The sequence below is a fragment of the Rhinoraja longicauda genome, chromosome 3 (assembly GCF_053455715.1).
Source record: "Rhinoraja longicauda isolate Sanriku21f chromosome 3, sRhiLon1.1, whole genome shotgun sequence".
Classification (NCBI taxonomy): Eukaryota; Metazoa; Chordata; class Chondrichthyes; order Rajiformes; family Arhynchobatidae; genus Rhinoraja; species Rhinoraja longicauda.
In genome coordinates this window covers 75,962,959-75,975,007 of record NC_135955.1, presented here as the reverse complement: position 1 = coordinate 75,975,007, position 12,049 = coordinate 75,962,959, and the positions used below count along the sequence as shown (strand labels likewise).

The following is a 12,049-nucleotide window of genomic DNA, read 5'->3' as shown; positions in this document are numbered from 1 at the left end:
GGAATCAGGAGCGTACCCTATATATGATACCTCCCCCACCAATTGAATCACTTGAACCATAGCTTGTATAGTAGTACAGCCACATTCATTTGAACGTGATCACCAACTAGGGATGAAAAGATAAACAGAGGTTAAGTGCTTGTTTTATTTTATTTAACAATATTAATGCTGTTTAATAATTTCTGTTACTTAAATGTTTTAATTTGTTTCAATAATTCTTAATTTTTAATAAAGTCATTTTCAACTGATGTTAAAAGTCTCTGATTGTCAGAGACATTGGAAAAGAGTTGTTAAGGTCATTGACAGCAGCAGTATCGGAGTGCCCGGACTTGGTATTCTCTACCTTATGTCCTGTTTGCCACGGTTAACTACTCTGACTGGCAGAATAAGGGCCAGAGCTCGATTACAGCAGCGAAAGGTAACTGTGGCCAAAGCAATCGGCCAGAGGGCGGGCGTGCAGTGAATATGACTTAACAATATTCTTAATTGTTTTATTTCTGTGGGATCTCTCATTTGCACCAACAAATTACACAACAATTGTTTAAAGACTTGCAAAAAAGTTGGTAGAAATGCTACTGGGACTCTCAGTTGAATGTAAACCAATGAAACAACAATAAATACTAGAAGGGTGTCCACCCGAAACATCACCCATTCCTTCTCTCCAGAGATGCTGCCTGTCCCGTTGAGTAACTCCAGCTTTTTGAGTCTATCTTTGGTTTAAACCAGCATCTGCAGTTCCTTCCTACACAATAAATACTATACTTTCTATTTTACTCGGGCACCACTGAAAGCCTCTGCAGCTGCCTCAGTATCTGCAAGTCAGACACATGCTAAGGTAGGTGATGTGTCCGAGAAAATATGTGAACTTCAATGATCCTCTTCAGAATAGAAACATGTTTGGTTTTGAAGAGAAGCAGGATGTTTTTCACCAGGGTGTTGCCTGCGTTTGACTTGGAGGGAGAGGTTGGATAGGCTGGGATCCATATCTTTGGGCGTGTCAGGCTGAGGGTTGACCTGATTGATGTGTACAAGATCATAACTGGCATGTATAAAGTGAATGCTCACTGTCTTTTACCCAGTGTAGAGGATTCTAAAACAAGAAGCTATAGACTTACGAGGGACTCGGGTGCAGCTTGTTTAGTAAAAGGGTAGTCCACATCTGGAATGAGATGAGAGAGGAAGCTATACAAGCATATTCAATGATGACTTTTTTGTCGTCATTTGGACAGATACATGGATAGGAAGGGTTTGTTGTCCAAATGCAGGCAAACTGGACTAGTCCAGTATGCCATCTTGGTCAGCACACACAAGGTGGACTGAAGGGCATGTTTCTGTGCTGCACAGTTCTATGACTCTATGCCAGGTGGGCCACGGGATCATTTATAGAAAAATTATGAAAACATAGATGGCAATTTCTCATCATGCATAAGACGTTATACCTCTCTAACGTCACATTATCCCAGGAATGAGTGGGTTAATATATAATGAGCATTTGTCGACACTGGGCCTGTACTCACTGGAGTTTAGAAGAATGAGGGAGAACCGCATTGAAACGTACAGAATAGTGAAAGGCTTGGATAGAGTGGATGTGGAGAGGATGCTTCCACTCGTGGGAGAGCCTAGGCCTAGAGGTCATAGCCTCAGAATTAAGGGACATTCTCTTTGGAAGGAGATGAGGAGGAATTTCTTTAGTCAGAGGGTGGTGAATCTGGAATTCTTTGCCACAGAAGACAATGGAGGCCAAGTCAGTGGATATATTTAAGGCAGAGATAGATAGATTCTTAATTAGTACAGGTGTCAGAGGTTATGGGGAGAAGGCAGGAGAATGGGGTTAGGAGGGAGAGAGAGATCAGCCATGATTGAATGGTGGAGTAGATATGATGGGCCGAATGGCCTAATTCTGCTCCTATCACTTATGACCTTATTATTCCATTGTGCTCTCAACTTCCAACCTGAATGTGTTCCTAGAGCCTTTGTCAATGTTTTGTATGTTACTTTCGGTGGAGTGTTGGCCATTTACTTTACAACTTTGAGGCAGATATTTGCTCCTTGGAGCCAAAAAAGATTCACCAAGATTTGCCACAGAAGGCTGTGGAGGCCAAGCCAGTGGATATTTTAAAGACATAGATAGATAGATTCTTGATTAGTACAGGTGTCAGAGGTTATGGGGAGAAGCAGGAGAATGGGGTTAGGAGGGAGAGATAGATATGCCATGATTGAATGGCGGAGTAGACTTGATAGGCCGAATGGCCTAATTCTACTCCTTTTCCTTATTACCTAATTCAGTACAAAAACTTCAAAGGAATTTTGCAATTTTTCTGCGCATTGCAACTAACTAATCAGATTCCCTGCAAATTCAGCAAACTAGAATAGGACAGATTGAAGGGTCTGTTTTATGGAATGCATTAAAGTCCTTTCTTTTGGGCTGGCTTTATATTAAGCAGTAGCAAGAATTAATATTAAGGATCAGGTGTGGCTTTTTTTGCTGCAGTAATGCTGCAGTAATACTAAGAGAATAGTTTAGTTTACAGATACAGTGCAGAAACAGGCCCTTCAGCCCTCCGATCCCTGCACAATAACACTATCCTACACACTAGGGCCAATTTACAATTTTATCAAACTAATTAACCTACAAACCTGTACGTCTTTGGAGCTTGGGAGGAAACTGAAGCACCTGGAGAAAACCCACGCAGGTCATGGGGAGAACGTAGAAACTCCTCCGTACAGACAACACCTGTAGTCACTATCGAACCCGGGTCTCTGGTGCTGTAAGACAGCAACTCTTTTGTTGTGCCACCGTGTGGAATACTAAGAGATGATTTATTGTTTTTCCAAGGTTTTGTTTTGATGCTACAAACTTTTCATGCCTAATGCCACCTGTATATCTCTGACAAGATTTATATTGGAATATATAGGGCCATTATGACAGATATTGCAGTTACATGCCTTGTGGCTGGGACAGATATGAAAACAGATCAAATTTAAATAAAAGGTTATAATAATTGATGGCCAAGTGTTGTTAATTAGCCTTTGAATGAAACTTTGAATGAAACTTGCATTCCCCCTACACCATTTGTGGTCTTGACGCTGTAATATTCCTGACCACCCCATCCCCCCCCCCCATGTTTATAATAACCAACGAAGTCATTAAAAAATTACTTGTTTAATCATTAGCTCCGTATTTTGTCTCATCGTGGAAAAGTTATTGTGGAGAAAAAAATTTGTAAAAGCAATTGTGATTCATCTGTTTGCAACGTGTCAAATTGCAGACATTAAGTGCATCTTGTTTTCATTTTGTTGCTGTTCATGTCTGTTTCGGCAGAAATTTGTCGAGAATTTAAAAAAAACTATTTTGTTTTCAAAGGATAAAGATCCATTTGACCTACTTGGGGAAACCCTTCCATCTGAGGCACCTGACAATTCTGCTCCCAAATTTTCAGGCCCTGAAGTGAAGGTACAAATGAAATTTGTATGGAACTTTCAATCTTCACGTTACTGCATCATATGCTTTTCTTAAAGAAGCACATTTACATTTGATCACATGACTCGAGTCTTGCGGAATACTTAATCTGCAAGCTACCATGGAGACATGAATTGGTCAAATCCAAATGCTCTTGGAGGACTAATGCTGACAACCTCTTACATGAGTGGTTGAGTGTTCTTCTTCTCCAGATCTTTGGTCTTGATCTTGATCTTGATCTATGGTCTTGTAATACATTCTCTAATGCCCTCTTTTACCCTGGACTGCTTTCCAATGTGCTGTTAGGTGCACTACAACTCTTGCTGTAAACCATTTGGTTATTGTGTTTGCCTGTCCTACAGAAGCAATTCTGCTTTATCATTGTATGACTTCTGGAGTGTGGGTTTTGTGACATTGTTTTAGATGAGGTTAAGTAACCATTTGTGATGTCAGCTGACAGCTTTTATTCAGCATGTTTTTAATGAGGCTCTCAATTCATGATTTGGTACCTCCACTCCAATGAAGCAGCCACTGGACCGATCAGTCAGTGATTGATTTTCTAGTACAGAGAAGCAGCAGGGGAGCTGGCGATCTGTGTTGGCCGAGTGTAGACATATTTTGCAAATAATCATGAGTGTGTAAAACCGATGAATGGAAATGGAAGTTTCTTGTAGATTCCCTTTGGTGAACTAAATACTGCATGGACCAAACATTCGCCAAGGTAATTTTTTTGCAGCAACAACTGGTTTTGCCTGGGAAATTCTCATTAGATAATGAACTCACAGGCACAAACTGGGTATCCATTGCTGAAGAAGCAGCCTCCTACTGTAGGTGTCTTAAATTTTCTCCAATATTCCAGCTTGATTAACAGACTAGGTAGCAGAGAAGATTGGAGCATAATGGCTGACATAGGTTCTCTTAGAAGGTGGAAGGTATCATGAAGGTTGTGATGGAGGGCAGCAAGGAACAGTACTTGAAAGGTTTCAGTGTCTGAATGGGGAAAGTGATTGTCGTGGTGAGTGGACCTGATTTCTCAGGGTTTGGCGTAGATGTCAGAAATAAAGGGAAGTCTTAACACAACGATGGTTTAGCAACCATTTTGTGTTTACACATAAGCTTGCTGTGCCTTTGTGAAAGAGGTGTGCTGCTCCCAGTCTATTGACTAGTATCAAAGCCAAAGAAAACCAGCTGTGTGGACCAAAAGCAATGTTGCTTGAAACAAAAAAAATTACTGACTGACCCATTTGTGAAAGTGGATAACCAGCTGTCCAGCCACATCCTGTCATGGTTAAAACACAGGGTGGGCTATTTTCAGGTGAACTGGAAGTGTTTTAGGATTTGAAGTACTTAATTTTTCATTCCCAGCCAACTCCCACACATTTTTGAGCATTTGTAGATTTTCCTTCCAGATACATCATTCTAGATTATCCAAATTTGGATTACAAAGTAGCAAACTCCAAACAACAGACTTCCTGATCTGTTTACCCCCTGCAGGTCTTCTCTCTGCCTTATTGCTTGTGCTAAGGGTTCAGCATATAAAACGAAGAGAGTAGGAGAAAGACAGCATCCTTGTCTTGTGCCCCTCTCTAACTGGATCCTTTTAGACAGGTTTCCATTTACCTTAATCCTAGGTGTAGGCTCATGATAAATTGTTTAATACACCGAATTGCATTTTCATTGAAACCAAATCTCTTTATTACTTCATATAAAAATACCCAACTAACACCATCAAACGTTTTTCTGCATCCAAAACTAATCAGGACCATATTCCTACCCTTTTTTTGAGCATTATCCAAAATATGGAGGGTTCTTCTAATATTGTCCTGTGTTTGGCACCCTCTAATAAATCCAGTTTGGTCTTCATTAATCAGATCTGGTACAAAAGTCTCTTGTCTTTTGCAAATGATTGAGGTAAATAGCTTGTAGTGCACATTTAAAATTGAGATTGGCCTGAAATGTTTACATTGCTCTTTGTCTTTACCTTTGTAATAATTGCTTCTTTCCATGATGGGGGAGCCCTGCCCTCTTTAAGGACCCAGTTAAAGCAAGACAGGAGCAGAGGTGTTAGCTCCTTCTTAAAGGCCTTGTACCATTCTGGTGGAAACCCATCACTGCCTGGTGATTTACTAGCCTTAAATCTACTGATTGCAGCTTCCAGCTCCTTAACAGTAAATTTCCACATATGAGGAAAAACCTTTTCAGTCAGAGAGTTGTAAATCTGTGGAATTCACTGCCTCAGAAGGCAGTGGAGGCCAATTCTCTGAATGCATTCAAGAGAGAGCTCTTAGGGATAGCGGAGTCAGGGGGTATGGGGAGAAGGCAGGAACGGGGTACTGATTGAGAATGATCAGCCATGATCACATTGAATGGTGGTGCTGGCTCGAAGTGCTGAATGGCCTCCTCCTGCACCTATTGTCCATTGTCTATTGTGACGTAATGATATTATTCTGTATCTCACCATTAGATGGCAGGTCGAGTGAGTTAAGAAAACGTATTGTTTTTTCGTCAGCTGATGGTGGTTTGGAATAGAGTTTCTTATAGCACTCTTCAAATATTCTTTCTATCTCATCTGGCTCATGTGATAATTGATTGGTTTGAGGATCTCTTATTTTATGAATTGTGTTGGAGGCCTGCTATTTAGGCAGGCGTCTGGCCAGGAGTCTAGTTGCTTTTGGACCTGCTTCATAATAGGTCTTCTTTACAAATATTGCCCTTTTTTCTATATCTTCTCTGAGGATTTCATCTATCTCCCCCCCTTATTTCCTTAATCTGTTTTAATACCAACTAATCCTGTGTGTTTTTATGCTTTTTCTCCAGTTCTTTCAAATTTTCTACTTTATGTTCATATGTGGCTAGCCGGGCCTTTTGTTGTGATGATGTCAGGGCGACATATAACAGTCTTCATAGCATCGCACAGTATTACAGGGTTCACCTCCCCATTATCATTCTCTTCTATGTACCTTTTATCTCTTCCCTTATCTGTTCCACGTTTGCCTTATTATTCAAAATACCCACATTGAGCCTCCATACTATTTCTTTTTCTACTATTCAGGTGTATTGTCAAGCTGATCACACTGTGATCAGATACATCTGCCACCCCAATTTTACACTCTGTGATCCTGTGGCTTTCACCAGTATTCATTAAAAGATAGTCAATCCTGGAGTAGACTGAATGAGGTACTGAATAGTGTGTATAGTCCCTTTCTGAAGGATGAAGTTCTCTCCAAACATTAATTAGGCCAATTTCCTGCACTAATGTGTTAATAAACTTGGTCAGATGCATCTTGTTTTTCTTGAGGCTTGTTGTATCCAAATTATGAATATTGCCTAACTTCCGATAAGTGACAATGGCGTTTTGTTTAGTTTAGAGATACAGCATGGAAACAAGCCCTTCGGCCCACCGAGCACGCACTGACCAGTGATCGCCACACATTAACACTATCATACACACACTAGGGACAATTTACACTTATACCAAGCCAATAAACCTACAAACCTGTATGTCTTTGGCATGTGGGAGGAAAACAAAGATCTCGCCGAAAACCCACGCGGTCATGGGGAGAAGATACAAACTCCGTACAGACAGCACCCATAGTCGGGATCTAACCTGGGTCTCTGGCATACTGCAAGTGCTGTAAGGCAACAACTTTACCGCTGCACCACCGTGCCGCTGAGTTAAGTTCATCTTCTAAGGCCACCTTTCTTTCACAGCTCTAAGTATGGCGATTTATAGTCTTGTCTGTCATTGGGTACATATGTTTAAGACAATTGATAATCTCAGCAGAATAGATTTTGTAAATGCAACTTCATGTAATTTTCCTAGATGGAAATTCATGGAAAATATATGGAAAATCACGCTTAACGTGCACATTTGATTGATTTTTAAAAATCAATTATATTTTCAGGAATCCGCTTCTTCCAAGAAGAAAGCTGAACGTGTAGGTGAAACTGAAGAATCCATACCTCCTGAATACAGATTTACTCAGCAAGCTGATCCAAAGGTCTGATCCAATAATTCGTTTGCATTAAGTCAATACAACTTAGCACAGAAATTACCCTTAAACCACCATAATTATAGATATTCAAATGTTAATTTGTTATTGTAATATTAAAGTAAGTATGCACAAACACCTTCCACTGAGTAATCACATTTGTTTAATCCAAATGCTGTGACTAATCAAATAGTTTTTATACCTCCTGCCATGTTTACTGCACCAGTTTTTCACTGACGCGATGTATTGTGCTTTGACTATGCTGCTGCTTTACCAGCAATTTTAATTTCTAAATCATTTTGTTATCACATGAAGGGTTTAATTTAATTTTGCTCTTTTCAATAGGATAAAGACAATAGTAAAATGCCCCCCTTCTCTACTGGTGCAGGAACAAAACCAAAGGTAATAGAGACTTGAGTTCAAGCTTTTGATTCCTTTAACAGTAATGTTCTATAGGGTGCCACTGCAGCAGTTCGTGACTTTCCTAATCTAATAGTTAGAAAGTGTGTCTATGTTTTTTCTCGTTACTTAGTGCTGGGGTCAAGATAAATGCTGATCTTCTAATTATTGCATCAGATTGGAAGACACCATGTTTTCTTTTTGGAAGAAATACAATTTTTAATTTTTTTAAATCTTAAATTGATCAGGAAGAGAATTATCGCAGGTACTATTACAACATTTTGCGGGTACAATCGCAACGTTTAAAGAACAATTAGACAGGTACATAGATATGATAAGTTTAGAGGGATATGGGCCAAACGCAGACAGGTAGGACTAGTGTAGATGTGACATGTTGGTGGGTGTAGGCAAGTTGGGCCAAAGGGCCTGTTTCCATGCTGTATGATTCTATGACTATGACTTTAAGAGAAAGATGAAATACTTGGAACATAAGAATTATAATTGAGCAGTAAAAGTAACGTGGCCCACCAATTCTCATTCATTGTCATAATTTCATCCAGGCTTAGAATATTGTGCCTTTTACGCTCTGTATGGGTTGATAGTTTTTTATGTCAGTTTTTGGATCTAGCAACTTTAAACAGGTAACATTTAAGGGAAAAGACAGCTCCACAATCCTCTTTATGCAGATGATCAAAATAATTCTCAATATTCCCGATAATTTATCAATTGTATTTATAAAGTATTTTATAAATATTTGTGATAATTTTACATCAAAGTGTATTTCAAAGTGAATACATTGTATCTTAATATTTACATAAATACTTTCTGATTTCACAACCTCTGTGGTGGTATTTCCTGGATTATAAAATACAAGCAAATTTAAACCGATGCATGATCAGGGATTCATTTAAGAGGGGCATTCACAGGAACTACTACTCATTCTCTGTCAACTGGTGATCATGAAATGTGCAACTTAAAGAGAAGAAAGGAGAAACTCCAGGGTTAGGGTAAATTGCCACCACTAACGCGGGCTTCAATATTGAGGAATTGAAGATTATATTTTATGCTCTTGAAATATTTTTAATCTGCTGTAACTACATTTATTTACTGTTCTCAAAGGCTATGACAGAGGGTGATGTCCTAAAGGCTCTGTCAGCAGACTTTGTCCAAAGCTCTGCGGCTCCAGTTTCAAAATGCTCAGCTCCAGTTTCCCACACTGCATTGCCGCCCACTGTGAAGCAGCAGGTAAGACTCTTGTCACAGTGTTGGGGACTGAAGATGGGGAGAATTGTTTCTGTTCCTGCTTTTGCAATCTTATTGGTGACAGCCAATTACCAAATGCAGTTGGGTTTTTTTGGCCAAGACTTGTCAGGTAGCAATGTCATCCTTGTTTATTTATAAAGATGTTCCAGGAAGGAGAATGGACACGAATGGCAAGGTATGGGAAGCTTGGATGATGAGAGAGGTTGTAAATTTGGTCAAATAGAAAAAGAAAGCATATGTAAGATTTAGCAGGAAGAAATCAACAGGGCCATTGAGGAATATGAAGGAAAGAGGGAAAATACTCGAGCAGGGAATTAGGATGACCCCAAAGGACTATGAAATGTCATTGACAAGTCAGATTTAAGTGAATTTCAAGGCATTTTATACATACTTTCCAAACTTCAGGAAGAGGGTAGGACCACTCAAGGATAAAGGAGGAAAGTTGAGGGAAGCTATTGATGGGAGCTCTTAAGGATGGGATTTACTCATCTTTGGAAGAGAATAGGCTAATTAGGGGCAGACAGCAAGGCTTTTTCCAGGGCAAGTCATATCTTGAAAACTTGATTGAGTATATTGAGGAGGTGATGAAGTTGATTGGGTGGTGTGTAGGTCAGTGGATGTTATCTACATTGACTATAGTAAAACATCTAACAAAGAATCTCATGGTAGGCTGATCCAGAAGAAATAAGATGCATGGGATCCATGATGATTTGGTAGTCGAATTAGAACTGCTTACGTGTTGATGACAAAGGGTAGTGGTGGAGGTGCTGTCATTCTGGTGTCAGTTCTGCGACCAGTAGAGCTCTGCAGGGATCAATGCTGGGGCCTCTGTTGTTTGTGATTTTGTATAAATGACTTGGATGAAAATGTAGGTGGGTTGGTTAGTAAGTTTGAAGACAACACAGAAATTGGTGGAGTTCAGTGAGGAAGAATGTCAAAAGATATAGCATGATATAGATCTGTTACAGATATAGACAATAGACAATAGATGAAGGAGTAGGCCATTCGGCCCTTCGAGCCAGCACCACCATTCAATGTGATCATGGCTGATCATTCACAATCAGTACCCCGTTCCTGCCTCTCCCCATACCCCCTGACTCCGCTATCCTTAAGAGCTCCATCTAGCTCTCTCTTGAATGCATTCAGAGAATTGGCCTCCACTGCCTTCTGAGGCAGAGAATTCCACAGATTTACAACTCTCTGACTGAAAAAGTTTTTCCTCATCTCCGTTCTAAATGGCCTACCCCTTATTCTTAAACTGTGGTCCCTGGTTCTGAACTCCCCCAACATTGGGAACATGTTTCCTGCCTCTAACGTGTCCAACCCCTTAATAATCTTTTATGTTTCGATAAGATCCCCTCTCATCCTTCTAAATTCCAGTGTATACAAGCATAGTCGTTCCAGCCTTTCAACATACGACAGTCCCGCCATTCTGGGAATTAACCTAGTAAACCTCTCTGCACGCCCTCAATAGCAAGAATATCCTTCCTCAAATTTGGAGACCAAAACTGCACACAGTACTCCAGGTGTGGTCCCACTAGGGCCCTGTACAACTGCAGAAGGACCTCGTTGCTACTATACTCAACTCCTCTTGTTATGAAGGCCAACATTCCATTGGCTTTCTTCACTGCCTGCTGTACCTGCATGCTTCCTTTCAGTGACTGATGCACTAGGACACCCAGATCTCGTTGCACGTCCCCTTTTCCTAACTTGACACCATTCAGATAATAATCTGCCTTCCTATTCTTACCACCAAAGTGGATAACCTCACACTTATCCACATTAAACTGCATCTGCCATGCATCCGCCCATTCACACAACCTGTCCAAGTCACCCTGCAACCTCATAGCATCTCCCTCACAGTTCACACTACCACCCAGCTTTGTATCATCTGCAAATTTGCTAATGGTACTTGTAATCCCTTCATCCAAGTCATTAATGTATATTGTAAATAGCTGCGGTTCCAGCACCGAGCCTTGCGGTACCCCACTAGTCACTGCCTGCCATTCTGAAAGGGACCCATTTATCCCCACTCATTGCTTTCTGTCTGTCAACCAATTTTCTATCCATGTCAGTGCTCTACCTCCAATACCATGTGCTCTAATTTTGCCCAATAATCTCCTATGTGGGACCTTGTCGAAGGCTTTCTGAAAGTTGAGGTATACCACATCCACCGGCTCTCCCCTGTCAATTTTCCTAGTTACATCCTCAAAAAATTCCAAAAGATTAGTCAAGCATGATTTACCCTTCGTAAATCCATGCTGATTTGGATCGATCCTGTTACTGCTATCCAAATGCTCCGCAATTTCGTCTTTTATAATTGACTCCAGCATCTTCCACACCACTGATGTCAGACTAACTGGTTTATAATTTCCCGTTTTCTCTCTCCCTCCTTTCTTAAAAAGTGGGATAACATTAGCTACCCTCCAATCCACAGGAACTGATCCTGAATCTATAGAACATTGGAAAATGATCACCAGTGTACATATAGAATTACAAATTTGGAATCAAGTTAATTCTAAAATTGCAGCAAGACCCTTTGAATTTCTATATTATTGACATATTTTTTAAATCTTAAATTGATCAGGAAGAGAATTATCGCAGGTACTATTACAACATTTTGCGGGTACAATCGCAACGTTTAAAGAACAATTAGACAGGTACATAGATATGATAAGTTTAGAGGGATATGGGCCAAACGCAGACAGGTAGAACTAGTGTAGATGTGACATGTTGGTCGGTGTAGGCAAGTTGGGCCAAAGGGCCTGTTTCCATGCTGTATGATTCTATGACTATGACTTTAAGAGAAAGATGAAATACTTCGAACATAAGATTTATAATTGAGCAGTAAAAGTAAGGTGGCCCACCAATTCTCATTCATTGTCATAATTTCATCCAGGCTTAGAATATTGTGCCTTTTACGCTCTGTATGGGT

The 12,049-nt window shown here is 40.2% G+C and overlaps 1 protein-coding gene across 6 annotated transcripts in view; it reads left to right on the top strand.

Annotated features, from left to right (window-relative positions):
* Window positions 1-12,049, top strand: part of cast (calpastatin) — a 123,849-nt gene that overhangs the window by 91,784 nt on the left and 20,016 nt on the right. For 5 of the 6 annotated variants that reach the window (XM_078396465.1, XM_078396469.1, XM_078396468.1 and 2 more), the window contains 5 exons: window positions 780-835; window positions 3,365-3,454; window positions 7,366-7,461; window positions 7,798-7,854; window positions 8,971-9,096. In XM_078396465.1, coding sequence (XP_078252591.1) covers window positions 780-835; window positions 3,365-3,454; window positions 7,366-7,461; window positions 7,798-7,854; window positions 8,971-9,096 — 425 coding nt within the window. The remainder of the gene's footprint in view (window positions 1-779; window positions 836-3,364; window positions 3,455-7,365; window positions 7,462-7,797; window positions 7,855-8,970; window positions 9,097-12,049) is intronic. The other variant, XM_078396466.1, reaches the window with a different exon arrangement.